The sequence below is a fragment of the Syngnathoides biaculeatus genome, chromosome 4 (assembly GCF_019802595.1).
Source record: "Syngnathoides biaculeatus isolate LvHL_M chromosome 4, ASM1980259v1, whole genome shotgun sequence".
NCBI lineage: Eukaryota > Metazoa > Chordata > Actinopteri > Syngnathiformes > Syngnathidae > Syngnathoides > Syngnathoides biaculeatus.
In genome coordinates, this window is record NC_084643.1 from 29,777,485 (window position 1) to 29,798,921 (window position 21,437).

The 21,437-nt window shown below is 41.2% G+C and overlaps 1 protein-coding gene across 5 annotated transcripts in view; it reads right to left on the reverse strand.

Moving 5' to 3' along the window:
• Positions 1–21,437, reverse strand: part of rtkna (rhotekin a) — a 78,156-nt gene that overhangs the window by 49,641 nt on the left and 7,078 nt on the right. The window contains exon 2 of one of the 5 annotated variants that reach the window (XM_061817499.1): positions 12,421–12,519. The exons of 3 other annotated variants lie outside the window; for them this stretch is intronic. Coding sequence is in view for 1 of the 2 variants with exons in the window: in XM_061817497.1 (XP_061673481.1) it covers positions 3,449–3,544 (96 nt within the window). In the remaining variant the exon portion in view is untranslated. Of the gene's footprint in view, positions 1–3,448; positions 3,976–12,420; positions 12,520–21,437 lie in introns of those variants that run through there. One more of the 5 variants, XM_061817497.1, reaches the window with a different exon arrangement.

Consider the following 21,437-nt stretch of genomic DNA (forward strand, 5'->3'; position numbering starts at 1 on the left):
AACACATATGACTATGACAAAGTATTACCAATTTATTGGCCCTATGGTGACTTATTTAGCAATCCAACTAAAGATATTGTGTACTTGATTATTGAGTGTGACTGCTAAATAGCCCGCCATGTGCCAAAAGAAAGTGTGGTGAAACTTTTATTGTCAGGGGTTAACATTAGTGCTACGCAGGTGTACATACACCAAGCATTTTGCGTGGCTCTTTTCTTTTTTTTTTGACCAGAGCAGAGTGGTAGATGAGGGTCACGTAAAGGTGTGTCATTAACATACAGCTCATTTAAATAAAAAAAATCTTCTAGCTAAGCATACTGAATGGAATCAGATAATAAATTCATTTGTTCCTTTCTCGGATGAGCTCAGCTGCATAAGAAACACCCCTCAAATGCTGCCACTCGCGGGGTGGTGACGACAGTCGCTGAGCATGGGAGTGTAGCTGACAAGGCAGCGAGCTTTGTGGGCATCTCAGGCCAGCAGCTACAACGCTCTGTCAAAATAAGTTTGGTCCATGTGATGGTAACAAAAAAAAAAAAAAAAAATTGCGGACTGCTGACCAAGAGAATTGCACCAAATCAGCTGATCACGTGATAACATACTGCAAGTCTTTAAAGGTCCACTGACACCAACTCTCCACTGCTTTTAATTAAAAAGCAAAACAAAACAAAGGCAGTCAGAATGGAGCCATCCATTTTATTTCACCACACAACGTGATTTTGATGTATATGGCTTTTTGTAACTCCCGCCATGAAAATCCTCTCGAGGGATTTGTTTTGGAGAAGAAGCAGGAGCCCACTCAGGCAGCCTCATGTGTTTATACCACTTTTACCTGCAGGAAGGTAGCTCTTTGTTCCTTCGTGTTAGCCAAAATGCCGGGTTGTTGTATTGCCGGATATTGCTCAAACACTCGGGATGATGGATTCGCGTTTCATACTTTTCCAAAAGACCTGGTTCGTTGTGAAAATTGGATTGCACAGGTGCAAAGAACGAGAGCTATGTGGGTTCCAAATGACAGGTAGGTGTGTATAGAGTTGCTAAAAAAAAAACAATGGTTGAGGGGGGGGACGTAATCCGTAAATCAGGTGGGCTAAATGTGTCTATGTGCGTGTCGGTGCCGCGTCCGCCGATCACGGCTTCGGCAATGTGTCCGCTGATCAAGGCTTCAGCTGGGGGGCCCGTTGCTGTTGTTAGCTAGAAGTGATCAGCATATCATCTAAATATGGCTCGAAACGATGGGCTAATATTGCCCGCTTCACTCGATTGTGAGATGTTCTCTTCTTCAAAAAGAGCTTCCGTGTCAGAAGGAGTGGCGGAAAAATCCGAAAATCTCTGTTGTTCCTCTCCCATAGCAGGTGTTTTCAATGGCGAATGTCCCAGTCTGTGACGTCTGCTGATGACGTTGCAGGCAATATGGCTACCACTTGGATGTCGAGTGAGACTTCCGCAACTTTGCACATGGATGACAAGCTTTCTGCTCATATTTATGTTTTCATATAGACATTGAAGAAGAAGAAGAATTGAAGTGAATAATATTATATGTATTTTTCATGACAATATCTATTTTACAATGTTTATAGGCACGTCACTTGGGCTTTAAGTTCAGCCAGTGAGATCAGTGGGTTGGGATAAAATTAGCACCAAGCTAAACCTCTTCCTTTGAAATGCTAATCAAAAATTTTAGGTACGCCCCTAGGTTATATACTGTACGGCCTGGTTTTATTTTGAAGGTCTGATGGGGTGTGTTAAATCCGATCTTGCCTGAGTGTTGGGGAGCAGCCCGGGAGGCTTGTTATTGCCTTGAGTTCTTAATAAAAGCTTACACTGTAGAATATTCTTTTTGATGTGTTAAAACCTTTTCACACAACCTACGAAGGAGTTCAGATGAACATGTGTTGAATGATTGACTCATGCATTGTTTTTTGTTTTTTTGCACAGAACTACGGTGCCAGTAAAGTGCAAAACACAAAAACAAAACCGGAAATGCAAAAGCAAACGAAAACCATAACATCTACAAATACAAATACTAGGGCTTTTGAAAAGCGAGGCTCCAGCGTGTAAAGAAAAAGTGAGACTCAATATGGTAGGCATTTCAGGTCGTATTCACAAATCTCCTATAAGATCAAAAACACTTTCACATCTGCAGCACAGACACTTTCTTTAACAATTGTGAATCCATAAAATACTCCCGAAAATGCCAACTTCCAGCCAACTCATAAGAAAGAGACCTTTTTTCCCCATCTTTAAAGAGTAGAGACAGAGATTGTTTGTTTGTGTACTGTTACTATCAGCGTGGCGTGACTCCTTCCTCTGTCTGAACACAATGCGTAACACACACATGCATAGGCATTTGAAAACGTGTGGACAGACGCTCCCAGAGGGACTCATGAGGCCCAAAATGTGCAGCTGTGCACTGCGTGTGAACCCCAAGAGGATGGATGGCGTGCACAATGTCGCTCGCACTGTAACGTGGAGGCCCAGCGTCAGCATGACAACACAACCCCCTGTGCGGGCTCAACAACACTAAGGCACAGCTGCAGGCTCAACGGGCCACCGGAGGGGATGCACTGTACTCCGAAAATAGATTTAGGATGTCATTGAGTCTGCTTACAAGCGAGCTGGGAGGTCAATAAAAAGAGATTCATTACAACTGTGACTCTTAACTAGTTTAAAAGGCACAAAAAGTCAATAAAAGATGTAACAAAAAAAAAAAAAAACGTTGATAATCAATCTGAAGGTAAGATATTGGCAATACAACTTTTTTTCATGTTTGCAGTTATATTGAGAGATTTTTGGCTTTCCGCATGATGTACAGCAGTGCAGACCTAGATAACTGGAAACTAAAACTATAACCCCTACCATCAAAATGATCATTATTATCGTTGTAGAGGCAGAAGGTATTATATAACAAATTTATAGCCACACCTAATGAAATGGCTGGATAGAAAATGATGTTGGGTGATTACAAAAGGTTAGGGATTTTAAAAATTACAATAAAAGTTTTAAAAGATTAGCTGATATTGATGTCAATCCAGTTTTACCAAAACACAGACTGGAAACATTGAATCTTTGATTTAAGAACATGTCACATGTGGTTGTTCCTAATGAAATAGCCAAAGGGAAAATCAATTACGCATAGGCTAAGGGAAAAATGAAAAAAAAAAAGTGATTGTCACCAACTTTTACCTGCACACTGCTAGCAATTTACTTTGTAGCTGCTAATAGATAATAGGCACATTTACTAAGCACACCCCTTTATACTGGTTAAGAAGCTAAATAAATGTTACCTAATATTAAAAAAAACCCCTCTCAGCATCTACAAAACCGCTCACAGTAATAATAAAGCTTCAATTAATATCTCCAAACTATGACCACTACTGTCAGAGGGAGAGTGAATAATGGCTCTAAATGCAGTGTGAGCAAAAAAGTCGGTTGCAACAAGTTTTACCTGCAAGCTGAGCGCAATCTGCCGTATGTACATCATATTCAGGTCTTCCAATATCCACAATTTTTCCTCCATGTTTGTCAAGTTATCAACGGGCATCCTTTAGACAGACGGAGATCCAGAAGTGTGTTCTTCTTTAAAGTTGACCGCCGAGTCTGAGACGCCGCATGACTTGAACGTCACCGTAACAGGTACCGGACCCCGAACTAGTTTCGCAAGTTGGTGCGTAAAAATTTGGGAGAGAGGGGCTGGGGTAACCGTGGGTGGTTGGGTGACGAGATGGTTAGAAAATCCCGCGACTCATCCGCGTGTTCGTCTCCTTCTCCTACTTTTCCACAACGATCCACTCAGGGGCGCCTACGGTCACCACCCATCCGGGGAATAATGCCGCCTTTTAAAATCCATCTCTCTTCTCTTTTGTGCGTCACTTTCACGACTGTGAATGCGGGAGAGTGTCCTGTGCGAAGACAAGAGAGCTCTTGACAAAAAAGGCCATCGTCTCTGCGGGAGTGACCAGCACAACTGGCCCAGTGTGCGCACTCCTTCCCCTCTTTGTAACCCCCCCACCCCCACCCCTCCTCCCTCTATCCGTGCTAAATTAACCCCTACGATGCACCTCTAGAGATAGGAATGAACTTGGGGGGGGGGATTACTGTGGCAGCCTCCACGCCCTTTTCAACAAACAAAGAATAGTCTTTGGTCTTGGCATTAAAAAGGGAATTAAGGAGTTACAGTTGGCAGTAAACTCATTTGAGCTTTATGAGTAAATGAGCATTAGAACATACTGTACCTATGTGGATTTGCTTTTCCACAACTTGGGCCTTCATTAAATGTTGCTGTTCTTATTTACACTTATTTTTCAGGAACAATATTGAGTTGCCACTTCCCATCCAGTACAAGAGATGTATGAATAAATCCCAATTGTCTAATGACTACTAGACACCCACGCTTGTAGAGAACTACAATGTATCCCAAATGACACCACCTCCATTTTTCTCCAACCATTCATCCTTTTTCTGAGCCACTCATCCCCACAAGGGTCGCAAGAGTGCTGGAGCCTATTTCAGCTATCTTTGGGCAGGAGCCGGGGCACGCCAAGAACTGGTTACCACCCAATCGCAGCGCACATAGAGGCAGACAACAGTTGCACTCACAATAAGGAGCAATTTAGAGTCTCCTATTAATGCCTGTTTTTGTGATGTGGGAGGAAACCGGAGTGTTCCTAGAAAAGCCACACAGGCACGGGGAGAACATGCAAACTCCTTCCAGGCAGGACCGGGATTTGAACCCAGCTCCTCAGCACTATGTGGCAGTTGCTCTAAACAGTCGTCTATTGTGCCACCTCAATTTTTGTCAGGCATTCAAATTAAAAGTAGATGAGAGCACAATTCTACTGTAGTTTCTCTACCAGTTGGGAAACAGTTTTAACATCACTTGAAAACCTTTTGCCAAACGTGTGACAGCCTATGAGTTTGGGGGAGGTTTGAACCCGGGCTGTGGTCTTCCCGTGTGAAATCTACATTCCCTCCTTGTCCTTGTGGAGGTTTCCTGCGGGTACACTCTGGCTTCCTCCCACATTCCCAAATTATGTTTGTTAATTGTGCAGGCGTTTGGGAGAGAAAACCACGACCGTTTCCAGGGGAAGAGACAGAAGACAATCGTCATGGATCACAACTAAGGTGTGGGTCATGATGAAGGAGAACCTCACATCGAAGAAGATTCTTATAAGGAACAGTAGTCATTTTGCTTGGAAATAGACGCAGCAGAAATAATCGCACTGGCTGAGTCTGTACAACAGAATTCAATTCTGCGCTCAAAATTTCAATCAAGATTGAGGATTACTAGTAGGATTATTTTTGAAACAATGTGCAAAAGTGTACTCAATGTTGTGGCCCATGAATGTTTTTACTGTATATTTGAGGTAAGAATATGTCTGTTTTAAAATACCATAATTCTCTGCCTACAGAGCGCACCTATAAGCCTCACCCAGTACATTTATAACGGAAATACCATTTGGTACAGACTTGAGCCGCAGCTGTGTAAAAGCCGCAAGTGCTCACATTGAAACCAATATTGAAACAGGAAATATTTATAAAGAAAGACGGTACACAGAGAGTTTAACACTGGCACCGCCACGCTAACACTAACACTAGTGCCGTGCTAAGAGGGCCGATTAAAAAAAAGAAACATACTGGTAAAAATCACCGAGACACAGCAGTAACACGCTAACGCAGCATTAACAGGGCCAGACCGGTAAAAGTCACTTCCTCGGCACAGATATTCAGTCTCACGCTTACCTTTTCCACTCAAGTGCCCCCTTGCGGCCGTTAGAAAAAATGCACTAATTAGCCGCATCACCGCATAAACCACAGGGTTGAAAGCGTGTGAAAAAAGTCGCGGCTTATAGGCCGGAAATTACGGTACTCAGAATGTTGGCACCAACTTAAAATTCAAGAGAGATATAGCAGTGGGTCAAAGGGCCACAGGCATTAAGCCAAGATCACATGCATATTTTACATCCCATAAACCCAGTGTCAAAAAGCGCTTCTATCATTTATCACAGCCTTTTAAATATTGATTTGTCATTCCGAGGGATATGGGCCATATCCAGCGTACGTGTCCCTCCAGCTGGTGCCGTGTTCCACACTGCAGACACCAAGACGTCATGCACCCTTCAAGCAGTTGTTATTGCAGGAAGAAATATGTCACCTCAGGGGCAAGGCCTGTTTCCGTTCTGGCCAACAGATCTCCCCGCAAGACATCCCAAAATCCACAACATATGACTTGCAACTGTAACTGCAACTTCTGTCTGGCGCGCGGTGAGGGGGCGGGGGCCTAATTTACAGCTCCTGTCACAAATGCACGCCAAAAGAAGGCACTAAGGGAACCTGCATTGTTTGTATGTGCCACAGCAGTGATGCAGATGTCGTGCCTGGGCGTATTCTTGCAATGTGGGTGATACCAAGCATGTGCACGCCAGCAGCAGAATTCAACAGGAAACCAGCGCCGCATATTTGTCTGATGGTGCTTAATTAAAGCACACATTTATCTACTACTCCATAAACTAACATAATGCTGGAAAGCACCAATCCTTTTCATTTGCTCATTTCTACAGTTTAAAAACCCATTGAAGTCATTTCTTTTTATTATTATTATTTATTTCAAAATACATTAAACATGTTTAACAGTAAATGATGAAAACGTAAGACTTAGCACAATATAGTACTGAATTGTTGAGATAAGGCTTAACACATTTTCTGACCAGGGCTAAAGCGGACACAAGAAGAGAAAAGAAGGAATTGGCCCTCCCCCAGTTTATCAACACCAAGCACCCTTGTTCCATGCAGTGGCGTTTTAAAGGTGTCATACTTTGCACTTTTTAAAAATGAATTCCAATTTGTTCGTCTTCTTAACAAAACCCTTCTCTATATGATGTGTCATATTTACAGTGCATATTTAGGATGGACGGCATGGTGGATCAGCTGGTAAAGGTTTGACCTCACAGTTCTGAGGACCCGGGTTTGATCCCGGCCCCGCCTGCGTGGAGTTTGCCTCTTCTCCCCGTGCATGTGTGGATTTTCTCCGGGCACATTGGTTTCCTCCCACATCCCAAAAACATGCATCATTAATTGGAGACTCTAAATTGTGTGATTGTGAGCGTGAGTGGTTGTTCGTCTGTAAGTGCCCTGCGATTGGCTGATAACCAGTTCAGGGTATACCCCGCTTCCTGCTCTTTCACAGCTGGGATAGGCTCCAGCAATCCCCGTGACCCTCGTGAGGATAAGCGGCAAAGAACATGGATGGATGGATATTTAGGACGGCTTTTGTGTTTTTTTTTTTTTTTTAGATGGATGAAGGGCCTTGAGAGAATCTATACACACACACACACACACACCACACACACACACACGACCATATGGCGTACTGCAGATTCGCATCTTTAACAACTTTCCACAATCAAACAGTAAAAAGAAAAAAGGCTTGAAAAGCCTTTTGACCTGTGAAGAGGTGAGTCAATGGTGACGATAACAAGCTGGGTCATTTCCCCAGAAATGATTCGTCCTCCAGAGCTTAATTACCCAGCTTATATATCACAGACATCATCACACAGACAGACAGACACACACACACACACACACACACACACACATACACACACACACACACTAAGAGTGGTGATTTATTGTTCTTGAGGTAGAAAGAGGAATACTTGACTTGGACGTGGACGCTCATGAAAACATTCTGGAAACTGCGCAAGAATGCATGTGAATGTGTTGGAGGAATGGGAAAAATGTGGAGGTGGGCCGTGCTTTGCAGTTTTGACTGCTTTCACTCTTCTAGGAAAACTCTGGACAAGATCTTGGGAGTGCCCCTTGTGGGAAATCCTGAAAACCGATTTGTGAGGCCAGAGTTTGCTAATGTTGGACAAGATCGCCGTCGTCATCTCTGGTCTTTTAGGGGCAGGAAGGTGCCTTGCCCTAAGGGTTCCCCAAAAGATGGAAGCATAGAATTGTTTAGGCTAACCTTAACTGATTACCTAATCAATAAATAGGTTTCTTCATGCACTTCATGGATGAACACAATCATGATAGCGAGGCTTGATGGAACAATATCCATCCATCCATTCATCCATTTTCTTTGTTGCTTATCCTCACGAGGGTGGCGGTCGAGTGCTGGAGCCTATCCCAGCTGTCAACGGGCAGGAGGCGGGGTACACCCTGAACTGGTTGCCAGCCAATCGCAAGGCACATAGAAACAAACAGCTACACTCACAATCACACCTCGGGGCAATTTAGAGTTAGGGTTCGGTTAGGTTAGGGTTAATGTTGCATGTTTTTGGGTTGTAGGAGTAAACCGGTGTGCCCAGAGAAAACCCATGCAGGCACGGGGAGAACATGCAAACTCCACACAGGCGGGTCCAGGATTGAACCCGGGACCTCAGAACTGTGAGGCGAACGCTTTACCAGCTAATCCACCGTGCCGCCTTGGAACAATACATCAATACAAAAACTTTGGAGTGAAATTGAAAATCTTTATTGTAATGCATTGAACACATCGCTCACAGACAACAATGTTCTTCTGCATTTACAACGCAGCCTAGAGACTTTTTGGGAGCAAACTGATTACCACTAGAAAGAGATTCTTGTAGGAAATTGGAGAACGTAAGTGGAAGCAACTGGGCAAGTTCATGCTTAACTCGTGTTTATTTTTAGCAGCGTGTGCTCATGTGATATGTTACGATGACGAATCTGATAAGCCAGTGAGTGACCCACAGCTGTTTATGTCACCCGTGTAGAATCCGCTCAGCACATACCCCGACGGCCAGGATCAGAACTTAGATCCACCCATGGAAAAGTCTCAATATCGATTTTGTGACCTATTATGTTTTTTAAACCTCGTAGTTGTGAGGTTTGGGGTTCAAGTCGAGGCTGCAGACTCCCTGTGTGCCGTTTCTATGTATTTTTATTTTTCGGTCTGGGCTTCAGTATGTCGTTTCATCAATGCATACACCAGTACAGATCCGAGAAGGAAGGAACACCTCAGGCAAAAGTTCTGAATAACTCACTGACTGAAACCATTGGACAAAAACATACTCTAAGAAACAGAAGAAGGCAGACGTCTTATGTCATTATCTCAATAATAGGTCACACTGGCTAGCTAGCAGGGAAAGAAGGAGGTGACTAAAGCAGGCCAAAGAAGAAGGCTAAATACTAAGAGGCAGTCGATCAAAGCTTTGTGAAAAAAAATGGGATTTTCCCATCCAAAATGATGACTGCCTGTTGAATATGCAGCTTTACGTCTGGTTTTAGCAGGTCTACGAATCACTATTTTAATCTTCAAGGCCCAAAACACAACTGCCTTCTTCGGTTACAATTACAGAGGTGCCTTCACTTAAAAGTGTGATTTGTTCCAAGACCACACGCATAGCTGAAATCATTTCATAAATTGATATTCTGCATCAAAAAGAACAGAAAATAGTAATTTGTTTCAACCTACAAAAACAAACAAACATATACGTATATACATATTTGCTGCATGATCAATATGAAATCATGTCCTGTTTTTGAAGGGATAGAAATCCCGCAAATATATTTTTATCCAATTCATTGATTAATTGATAAAAACAATTGACAGCTTAATCAGTTATTAAAATAATAGTTGCTGCTCTAGTAAAAACATAATTAAACCGAATGTAAACAATAAACCAGTTTGTGGATTATGGCACTGTGCTGCTCCTTCTTGTGTGCATCCCATGGCCACGAAAGGGCATTATACGTAGTACATGAATCAAAGTTCACATCCGTACTGCCCTGCATACAGCCCGTATACACGAACAAGACGGTTGCAACTACTCAGTAACCTGCAGTAATACTAGTCATATTTTGCAGACCACAAATATATGCCTGTGAATATTGTTTATTGTTTGTCAGAATGCTATCCATTGTTGGTAAGTAAGATAAAACTGAGACATTGATGCGAGTTTGTTAACCTGTCAATGATGTTTTGCATTGTGGCTCAAGGTTAAGATAGCGGATTGGCGATAATCAGCATGAACCAAGAATTCCACTTCTTTTCTGAAGAATCGGCCACGATCTGACAAACTGCTGCTTGTTGTGAACTTCACTAAATTAAAAATTGGGTCACTTATCACACAACGTACCACTCATTACTGTATGTTGATTTCGCAAGGTATGGTCGATTTTTTTCTTTTTCCACGACCTTATCTATGTTGTTATGTGGAGATTTCCACCCATAGTTCTAGGGATCTGGAGTCCTTTGTGTTTCGTGTTTCTTAACGGACGTGTGAAGAAAAATGGAAAATTTCCTGTGTGTGCAAGGAATGGGCAACAGGAACCATGCTGCAGCCAGCCGACAGAGTTATGGAGTGCTCAGGAAACAATTTATAATCTTCTCTATACTGTGAGATTAAAAACAAATAATTCATTATTAATAGAAAATGTTCAACCAGAGCTTTTACTTTATTAACTTGATTAGGTCCTCAGAGTTTTGGTGTTGTATTATGAAAGAAATACGTCTGAACAAAGTCTTAAACCATTTTAGAATGATCTCCTTTGCGCATGAAAGGGGTAAATTAGGATTTAAGATGTAGAATCAAGTTCATCCATCAACATTCATCTCCTGATGTCTCTCTTTATCTGTCAGTTTATTTGTTCATCTGTCTATCACCTCCTTCAATCACTCTGTTGTCCTATACTGCACCAATGTCAGAATAGGCCTTTGACCTGATTTCTAAGACTTGAAATGGGGAAATATAAGAATCCATATTTTAAAAAAAATGAAATGAACAATTTCTTCATTAATGCTATCATTCCATCCGATGACCCATGCAATGTCTCTCGATCATGTTCATCATGAAAAATACATTCTTAGCCAAAAATCAGAAAATTGTGAATTGTCTCTAATAAAAATACAAAACCTCTAGTCTTCAAAAGCAGTTCATAAGATTACAAGCTGTTTGCCGAAACAGAACAAAAGAACCACAAGCCTACAGCCCCTCAAACCACAATAAATCAAGAAGGCTGACTGTCATCTTGATCCAATCTGAGAACCAAACCTCACCCACACAGTGTTACACACAAAGGCATACACTGATCTGAACATTGTGGGAACCATCCGGAAGATTGAGGGCCTCTTTTGTCTTTTCACACAGGGGGCACACTTTAATTTTCCTCTTCCAACATTTGGATTATACATACACAACATAATATGATATTTGCTTCGTCATGCCAGATCAATTATTTTAAAGCATGAAGTCTTCCTGAAAAGTAAGTCTCTGAGATGCTTTACCCACCTGAGAACAAAAAAAAAAAAAAAAAAAAAAAAAAAAAGGATCATAACAGGTCTTTAATTTCACAGAATAGTCACGGCAGGCATTGGCTCACATCAGCTGGCCCGATGACAGCAGCAAGTGATGAGCTGTGAAAGCAGACATATCATGGAGAAATCCCCCTGGAAGTCAGTCCTCGGTTACAGAGCGTGAAGAAAAGACGAGCACCGACGGCTGCTGCGCAGTCATAATTCTGTCACCGTGGCAGTGCAGTGACATCATAAATCTTGTCTGCAGCCTACCTTGTTATTAGGTGTATTCATTTGACTCTGTAAAATTCTGACTGATCTGACTTCTAATTTAACTTCAGATACGGGGGGGGAATCGTGTTGAAAATTATATGTCAGGTCAGACGCACAAATCATTCTCCTAGGCTGTATGCATGTAAAAGAATTCCATGTCAGCACAAGTAGGGGCTTTTCAACAGATGCAGCAGTTCCTTTACTTCCATTAAACTGTTATGTTGATTTGTTTGTGTGTGTATGGGGGGGGGGGGAGAAAAACCCCAAACAAACATACACACATCCATAACCTCATTTGGAGAGCGAGCTGGAGCCCATCCAATCTGACATCCGCATGAGAGGTCACGTACACCCTGAACTGCTCGCTAGCCAATCGCAGGCCATATAGACAAACAATCACTCTAAAACACAAATGGACAATTTTGAGTCTTCAACTAACTGCACAGTTTGGAATGGTATTTGAACCTCTACCTCAAAGCTGTGAGGCAGACGTGCAAATCACTATTCCACCATGCTTCCAAAGACAGAGAAATATATAGAATGGATGCTTCTTCTTCTTGCAGGATATTAGTATAAATGCATAATAGCAAGGAAGTTAAGCATTCTAAAGGTTCTTAAATGGAGTAATGGCGCCCTCTCTTGGACATAAAATAATATGGGAAAAAAAGACTCCAGTTATTGCCTAAGAAAATGTTGATGTTCGTGTGAAATGATTTTCTTTCTTTTTGGGGGATAATTTCCTGGATATCATTAAATGTTTTAACATTTCAGTCATAGGAGTTGTTCAGAGGCATATTTGAGAGCATTACACAAATATAAAGACATACGGGATCAATAAAGGTCTCAATTGACAGGTCTGTGCAGTTAAGGAATAAAAGTAATACCTAATTTTCTTCTTGATGCTTGTTCACAAAAGTGAGGCGGACTTGGTTCGATCAATCTTTTTGTCTATTTTGACATAAAGCTCTTGTAATCTTCAAAATCTACAAACAAAAACAAAAGAATAATAGCACATACAGTGTCCCCTAATTCATATTTAATTTAAAGTGACCTCATCATTTTCACCAGTACAAACATAATTTACAGAGAGAGCTTTAACTGATTAATGAATCAGATATTGGGCTGAACCCCAGTTTCCATGATTTTTAATCCTTCATAATGTCTACTAATACATTTTGGACAATTTTAGGTAACCAACTTTGGGGTAAATTTATTGGAGGAAGCTCATCTGTAAATTGTAAGCCAAAAAAAAAAAGTCTTCCCAGTAAGTGAAACGGTCAGCTGTCGCAATACTTAAATCCAAATTAATTTGCTGAAAATCCAGATTTCTTTATTGATTGATGTTGTGGCCATAGCAGAGAAAGAATACCTTTTGTCTGGAGATACAACAGGGCTTTCATCACATGTCACTAAAATAGACCAGCTACATCATCTACTGACAATGTTTTCTCCTTTGTTGTCACTTAGTAACATGCTTTTAGCCTTTGGGTGATAATGCTGATGACACACACAAACTATAATGAACACATGATTTCCTTGGTGGTCATAACAATTAGGGAGACAGCAGGAACAGTGCGGCCATAACGACCAGATCGGACAAGCCAGTTAGCCACCAGGGCCCAGTAAAGAGCACATTAAAGCACTGTCGCACCAGCTGAGCCTTCTATGACCCATCTGCTCTCTTGCAGTCCAACCACTGCTGAGCACCATCACAGCGAAACCTCCATTTCTCCTTTCCACCACACTCGACCCTTTGGAAAATATATATGCACAGAAATAAATCCAAGTATTTCTTAAACTCTGCAATTCTTTGTCTTGTCAACATTTGTGACATACCTCATCATATTGTACAAGTGTAATGGGTGCATTCATTCATTTGGGTGCCAAAGGCAAACCAATTCAGAGGACCCACCACATCCTATTACTGTATAGATTTTGAGTATTGTTTATTATCATTAACTAAAATGAGTCAATTTGAGAGTTTTTCAATTTCCTGCCATAAAATCCTTCTTGAGGATTACTATGCAGCATATGAATGGACTAACAGTTTTACCGTAATCAAAACAAACACTAATCAACATTTAATGTATAGTAGTTTATCATTGACCATTTTAATTAATACATGTTTGTGATGAAACAGATCACTGGTGTGACTCGTCACTTCATCTTGACAGTAATCTCCTTGAGAGACACTGACAGCAGTACTACTGCGACAAGCAACATTCTTTATGTCAGTGACATACATTCAATGTCACTGTGAAAAAGGTTGAAACGTTTGGTAGTTTGGACAGCGAAAGAGGCCACACTCAGTTATAGCTGCACTTACTGTTTAACATTTGTTTTATATTTACGGTTGAAAAGTGTTTTTTATACAAATTACTGTAATTATGCATTTGTTATTGGGCATTAGAGGCTAGTGCCAGATCTGCCTGTTTTGGCTTGCATACAAATTCAGTTTACATTGCCGTCTCGTAGGAACTCATTCATAAACCTGGGACACTGTGTATATCCTTTTTTCTCCTGTTGCTATTTCTTTTATCAAATATGTGGGAAAAGACACAAAAACCGACACCCATGTAAAGTTCTGTCATAGACTTTTGCTGTTCACTTCATTCTTGGTGGCATTTTGAAGTTTTGCGTGGCTTTTAGTGGCATGTTTACCCGACAATTGAAGTTGAAGAATTATAAGACAACAAGGGGCATCCATCTTGAGAGTTTTTGTGTGATGAAATCTACAAGACCTGTCAGCAACTGTTTTCAAAATGATGTCAGTGAGAAACTGGTGATTACACTGAGCAAATGAGTCACCAACATGAATAACTTTGTCTGGCTCAAAAACGCCTGCTACATTTTCAAACGTCCATCAACATTTTGGAATATGAGTTGTCTGATTGCCATAATAATTTCAGTGAGTCAAATCGAAATCTAACAAAACATCAATTAACAAAATGTCAGCTGTTGGGTTTTAGGGGTTCACCCTGTATATACACAGTATGAACATCCCTCAGTGTTGACCGCCGTGTCCGTGCATTCCTGTGTGCAAAAGCAAGACCTTGACTCTATCTACTTCCCAGTTTAGCCGGGTAGTTATTTGATGAATGGCAGAAACAGCACAGCAGTCTCTTTGTTCAGAGCGAGGGAATTACAGGGAATGGTTGAAAAGGTGTCCAGCCCTGTTCCGTAATCTCCAGCATAATGACTCGTACTGGTTACGAGCTGATGTAAGACCGCGCAGTCGTTGGAATGGCTCACAGTGAACGGAACTACTGTTTTCTGTCAGTGCCGAGCAATGCTTTGCACCACCATCAACCTGTCATCCATACGGGTGTATGCGTGCGCTTTTAAGAAATCCAAGAAAGGAACCAGAAAGAACACAGCAACAAACTCGTGTTTCTAAAACCTGAACAATAACTCAAAGGGGGCTAGCCATAAGTGTCAGAAACTGTAAATGATATCTAGACATTACTACGCTTGTGTGTGTGTGTGTGTGTGTGTGTGTGTGTGTGTTGTGAGGGGGCGGGTGGGGGGGGGGGGCGTCTTTGGGTGTCAATGTTTAACAGAGTTGCCTTGAGCTGAGGTCTTGTGTTCAAGAAGAAGATACCTTTGGCGTGAGGCAGCCAAGCTTGCATTTTATAACCTGCTAACATCGAGCCCCGGCAAGCTACAACGAAGGTCACTTGGAGGGTGTGAGATGATGCAGAAAGAAAGAATAAAAAAAAAAGATGGAGAGATAAATCAAAAGAGAGAAACAGAACAAACAGTAATCTTCTCTGACAGTGTTGAGGTGAAGACAAAAGAGGTCTCCCTGAGTGTTCAGGAAAGTGGGTTAGTGCTTTGGAGAGAGAGGAAAAAAGAACACTTTACTCCTAACGTCAGGGGACCTGAGCCTTAAAGCAGAAGAGCGTCCCACATAATATAACCCTCCTGAGGAAGGTACAGGTTGACAGGAAATGAATGTGGAACGATGTGAATGATGAAGCGCCATAACACTGGGTACACCAGAGATTCAATACAAGAGCTGTATTAAAAACAAAGACAATGATATAGTCCAATGTTTGATATTTTGCCTATTTTTTGTAGTGGAGCGGCACGGTGGTGCGGCTGTGGAGCGTTGGCCTCACACTTCTGAGGACCGGGGTTCAATCCCGATCCCGCCTGTGTGGACTTTGCATGCGCTCCCCGTGCCTGCGTGGATTTTCTCCTTGCACTCCTGTTTCCTCCTACATCGCAAAAACATGTATTCATTGGAGATTCTAAAATTGTCCCTAGGTGTGATTGCGACTGTTGTCTGTCTCTATGTACCTTGCGATAGGATGGCGACCAGTTCAGGGTGTACCTCGCCTCCTGCCCGATGACAGCTCGGATAAGTCTCCAGCATTCCCGTGACACTTGTGAGGATGAGTGGCTCAGAAAATGGATGGATAGATGTTTGTATTGTTGAAGAACTCCATTGTGTCATACTGAGAAGTGTTTCCGAAATTTTGCACATCTGACATGACTAAGGAACATAGTCAAATATTAGAACTTGCCCTCGGGACATGCACTGACCGTAAAAAAATACAGTTCTGAGATGGATAACTTGGATTATAAAATAAGGTTAAAAAAAACATGGGAAAATAAAGCCTCACGAACTAACCTGGCAAAAAGAGGACTAAAATAAACAGTCTCTCAACATCAGTTGTTTATCCTCCACTTTAAAAAAAAATATCTTTTTAACTGTAGTTTTTGAGAATGCAAATAATTCCACTGGCAGTATTTTCTGCGGGAAAAATAAATTCACCCCCCCCCCAAAAAAAAATAAAAAACTAACACTCTCCTGGAACAGCTAGTGTTCAACTGTGTATTTCTGTACGTCATTATAGTCCTGAATTACTCAACAGTTACAGTGATAAACATGTCTCATTCACTTCCTGGTGTTGGTTCAGTTTGATGATACATGAGAATTTCCAACCAGTGTGAGATTATCCTGTGATGTCACACTTATTGATCATTCCCATCTGTCTGTTCAAATAGGTGAACAAAGCGTGGCTGTTCGAGAGAAAATTCGATGGACCTTGCCAAGTGCTACACTGCAGTGCTTTGTCACTGAATGTGAAGATGTGTGTGAGTCTGACACAAGGAAGAGAAAACTTGCAATGAATGACTAATCAGAGCTGCGATCTCAAAGGATGAATATAGAGGAGCATGTCCATGTGGAGACATCTAGAAATTAAATACTGACTGTAAATGTGACTCACCTCTGTGCTGATCTTGGACGTCTCAATTGACATGATACTCATACTACAGAAGTATGCCTGGACTCTCAAAAAATCATCTGCTGTTAAATGAGGCTCCAACACCAACTAGTTCTACCCCACTTTAGCTAGAATTATACTTATTTCAAAATATGACAGTATAGAATCAGCTTGATTATGTTACAAGAGGCACAAGGAATTTGTATCCGATAATTGGAGGGATTCTAGTATGATGACAAACCGTTACTATGACAAAATGTACATTTAGAACATAAAGAATACAAGTACTAATGAAGAAATACAAAATCAGCAGGTCAATTACCACGCACGCAGAGGATCCATCCATTATCTGAGCCACTCAACCTCACAATGGTTGCTGGAGCCAATGCCAGCTATAATCGGGCAGGGGGACGTGTACACTCGGAACTGGTTGCCAGCCAGTCGCAGGGCACATTGAGACAGTCACACTCACAATCACACTTTGAGGAATTTAGAGTGTCCAATTAATGTTGCATGTTTTTGGAATGTGGGAGGAAACCAGAGTGCCTGGAGAAAACCTGCAAACTTCACACAGGCGGGGCAAGGAGTTGAACCCTGGTGCCCAGAACTGTGAGACACTAACCGTGCCGCCTACATGTACAACAGCAACATAAAAATATTTATGAAAAAAAAGACAAATTGTGTAAAACTATCATGTCCTTCAAGCATAAGCGATTTGGAAAATGAATGAATTCTGACACACTGATGGGATAGATAGATAGATAGATAGATAGATAGATAGATAGATAGATAGATAGATAGATAGATAGATAGATAGATAGATAGATAGATAGATAGATAGATAGATAGATAGATAGATAGATAGATAGATAGATAGATAGATAGATAGATAGATAGATAGATAGCTAGATAGCTAGATAGCTAGATAGATAGATAGATAGATAGATTCAGTGTGCAAAGATACAAATGAGAACATAATAGATGGAAGGGGTGAAAGCTGCATTAGAACAAGGACGTTACTACTGGTGTATGAAATTCCAACAAAAAGATTTATAATGCTACACTTTTACTGCCTAAATACTTCTATTCAAATTTGGCACTCAAACAACTAAATATTTTGAGCGAACAATAACGTGTCCTTTCGCTTTTGAAACAAACAGTTTATTCATTTCTATGCTTAGTAGCTGGACATGGCTCATTTGTTCCCTTGGCTCGAAGGAACTCAAGAACCAGATTAAACCCTTTTTTTAAATGTGTGCATGCACTCGTGCAAAGGCAGAATAGAAACACGGCCCCTCAGCAATTTACATCCAAAGCAAATGATATAAAACTGTGTTAAACATTTGCTGGAGAAAAATGTCCCTCAGCATGCCAAGAGCGCTTCCAAGCATGCAGCTGCATGAACTTTGGAATATAAAGAGGACTTAAAGCGTTTCTCCGCTCGTATTTACAGAAGGCCTTTCGGCCACAATAAACAAACTTCCTAAATTCTACTCCTAATGGACAGCCCGACGCTGGAAAATCTTGTGCGGATGTTGTGCATCCACTCTTGAGCGCCTATGGGCCCTTGGGCCTGTTTGCCTGGCATTTTATGACATAGGAAAGAGTTGGGGGCTCCAGAGCAGCGAAGGCCCCTTGTTGGCTGGGTACACAGAGCTCCTTTGAGGACCTGAAAGCGCATTTTGTCATTCCTTGGACACCACTTGTTCCTCCACTGGCTCACGGTCTGAGGTTCCGCTTCATTTATTATTTATGTCCGGCACAAGTGTTGTCCTAGAAACATGTACATAACCTCATGACCTCTCTCCCTCTCTACAGGTGCACAGAAAAATCTATGTTTACATTTGCAAGTGCATCATCACCAAACACTCGGCACAGAATGCTACTGTTCTTTGGGGAATTTAGAAAGATTTCAGATATAAAATGGATTATAAAGAAGTGCAAAACTGACATTTCAAATCAGTTTTGAATCTGCTTCTCCTTTCTACCATTAAAGTTTAAGATCATCAATCAATGAACAGCAGTCTGTTTATCTCCATCATAGGCTACACCAGTGACTTTCAAACTGGAGTGTGTGTGTCTGTGAGTGTGTGTGTGTGCGTGCGTGGGGAGGGGGGTGGGGTTACCATGAACATTTTTCATTAGGAAGTTACACCCAGCAGATGGAGCTAGTGTAAATTTACTACTGAGAACACATGCCCACTGCCACTGAAATGACTGCAGGATTTCAAGACAATAAATTTTGCAGAAAAAATAAAAAGTTTAGATTTTTGTTTATTCTTGGTAAATTGATAACCTCGCCAGTGTAATTTTTCAACTGTTAAATTGACCACTGCAGTGATTATTGGATAATGCAAGCTAAAGCTTTGGATATTTATAGAAAAACTGGATGTGTGTGTTCTTGTGCAATGAGAATACTTAGACAACTTCAGGCAAAAATGTCAAAGCTATCTACACGCTTTCTTCAGTGAGGCCACATGACATACGTCTCGTCAATGTATATTGGCTGCAATGTTTTCAACATACCATGACAAACAATATGTCAATCCCTAGTAATATGATTTAGAATAAAGAACTATTTATAACTCAATCACAATGGCAATCAACTTTTCCTCAATCCCTTACATTACCCTGTACTTTTAGACACAATTAAAAAAGACTTCTGTTTTTGATAATCATCTGTTCAAAATAATGTTTTCGTAATCTTCGTTTTCCAGCACTCGGTTTATTAAAATAAAGTAGCAGATTGGCTCTATTCTTGACAGTGTTCTGACTTGGTTCAGGAAGACAGAATAACCAAAACATAAAAAGACAACATCGTAAAACAACGACTGTTTAATTTCATACTGACAGAACAACTAATTGAAAAGAGTATAAGGATTTGGTGATCACATTAAACAGTCAAACACACCGTGAAATACATAACTTACATACTTGGACATGTACCATATCAGTCACAGAATGAAACTATCTTGCAATAGAACACAATGTGGATAATTGTGTCCTACACCGACGTACTACTGCGACTATCACCAAAAAGTTAAGGTACAGATCAGTTTTAGGACAAATATTTTGAGACTACATCATAAGTAAATCACAATGTGAACAGTACAAAACTTCTACAATGGGAACACCCAGCAAATCTAACTTTCCACTGAAGCCATAACAGTTGTGGATGGACAGGATGGAGGAAATAGCGAAAACCAATCCCTTGTAAAAGTTTTCATCAACAAATGGCCAACTCAAAGCACTTGGAGTGAGTTGTGGCCAAAAGGGTGTGTCCACACACGCAGACACATGCACACACACACACACACCACACACACACACACACACACACACACTATATACAACATCCTAACCACTTTCAGGCTATGTTGGTGTTAACCACAGTAGAGTGGACTGCTTGAGTGATCACTACCAAGTTAGAAAAGAGCACGAAGCATTGAAAATAGTGTATATTCTGTGTTAATTACTGTAATAATACATGTTCTAAGTGATATCGCACACTCTTGGGTGGCTTCAGCTGACACAGTAGAGTTAAGAAAGTAAAAATGGGGCCTCAAGGACGAAAGGTCTGATGCAGAAAGCAGATTTTCTCCTCTGCTCCCAGTGAGGGAAGCATGCAGACCAACAAGAGGATGGCAAGTGAATAGTGTATGTGCATGTCATAAGATGTTTGTCTTAAGATATTTTTTACTCTTTGACCACTTTGAACTCCATCCCAAGACGACTGAAGATGTGGAGCCAGAAAACAGCTAAAATGATCATCAATCATACATTTTGAAATACAAAGGTAGCATTCTATTCAAAGCAAAATAGGCAATTTTCTCACAATCCTCACATATCCCCAGTACGCTGATGCTAAAATATTTTTAGAATAAAAATAGTCGTCATTAAGTTTCTCAGTCTCAGACTCTGAGGTTCATTAGCCTCCAGTAAAATAGCTTAAAAAAAGAAAAAAAAAACACTCACTGGCTGACACAGTGGTTGTCACCCTTGTAACCATTTTGCTCCAATCACAGATGATAGTCCACCAACAGAACTTTAAAGATATTTAAAGCTCAACTCTGCTGACTAGAAAGTGAGCATTAACTACAGATTTGTTGGTAATAAGCATAGAATTAAATTATTGTCACGTTTAAACCAACAATGGTTTAGCCTACAGGCGTGTGCTGATAATATACCATGTGAGCCACCTTCAGGGATCTCATTTAGACAAGGTAGACAAGCAAATTCAAAAACCTTTGGCACTGTGCAAAAGGGGGAGCCTTTTACATTGAAGTAGTTGCTTTCATTCAGACTTCAATTCAGCATTGAACACATTCATTCCAAGCAGCTCACACAAAAGACTCAAACAGATAGGAGTCCAAACCTCTCTCTGCAACTGGTGGAATGGACTCTCTACCGGCATGGCCACAAAAGACTCAGAGATCATCGCAGGGAATACAGGGGAACCACAGGGGAGTATGCCCAACCAACTGCTGACCCACAACTGTGTGCTCTCCTCTCTGAGCGCCAACAATATCGTGGCGTTTGAGGATGACGACTGTGGTGGGCCTCATTACCAGTAATGACAAAGGCAACCACGGGTGTGTCATGTTCAAACTGAGGAAGGCATCGAGACTCCCCTCCACCACCACCACCACCAACTCATGTGCTCTTTC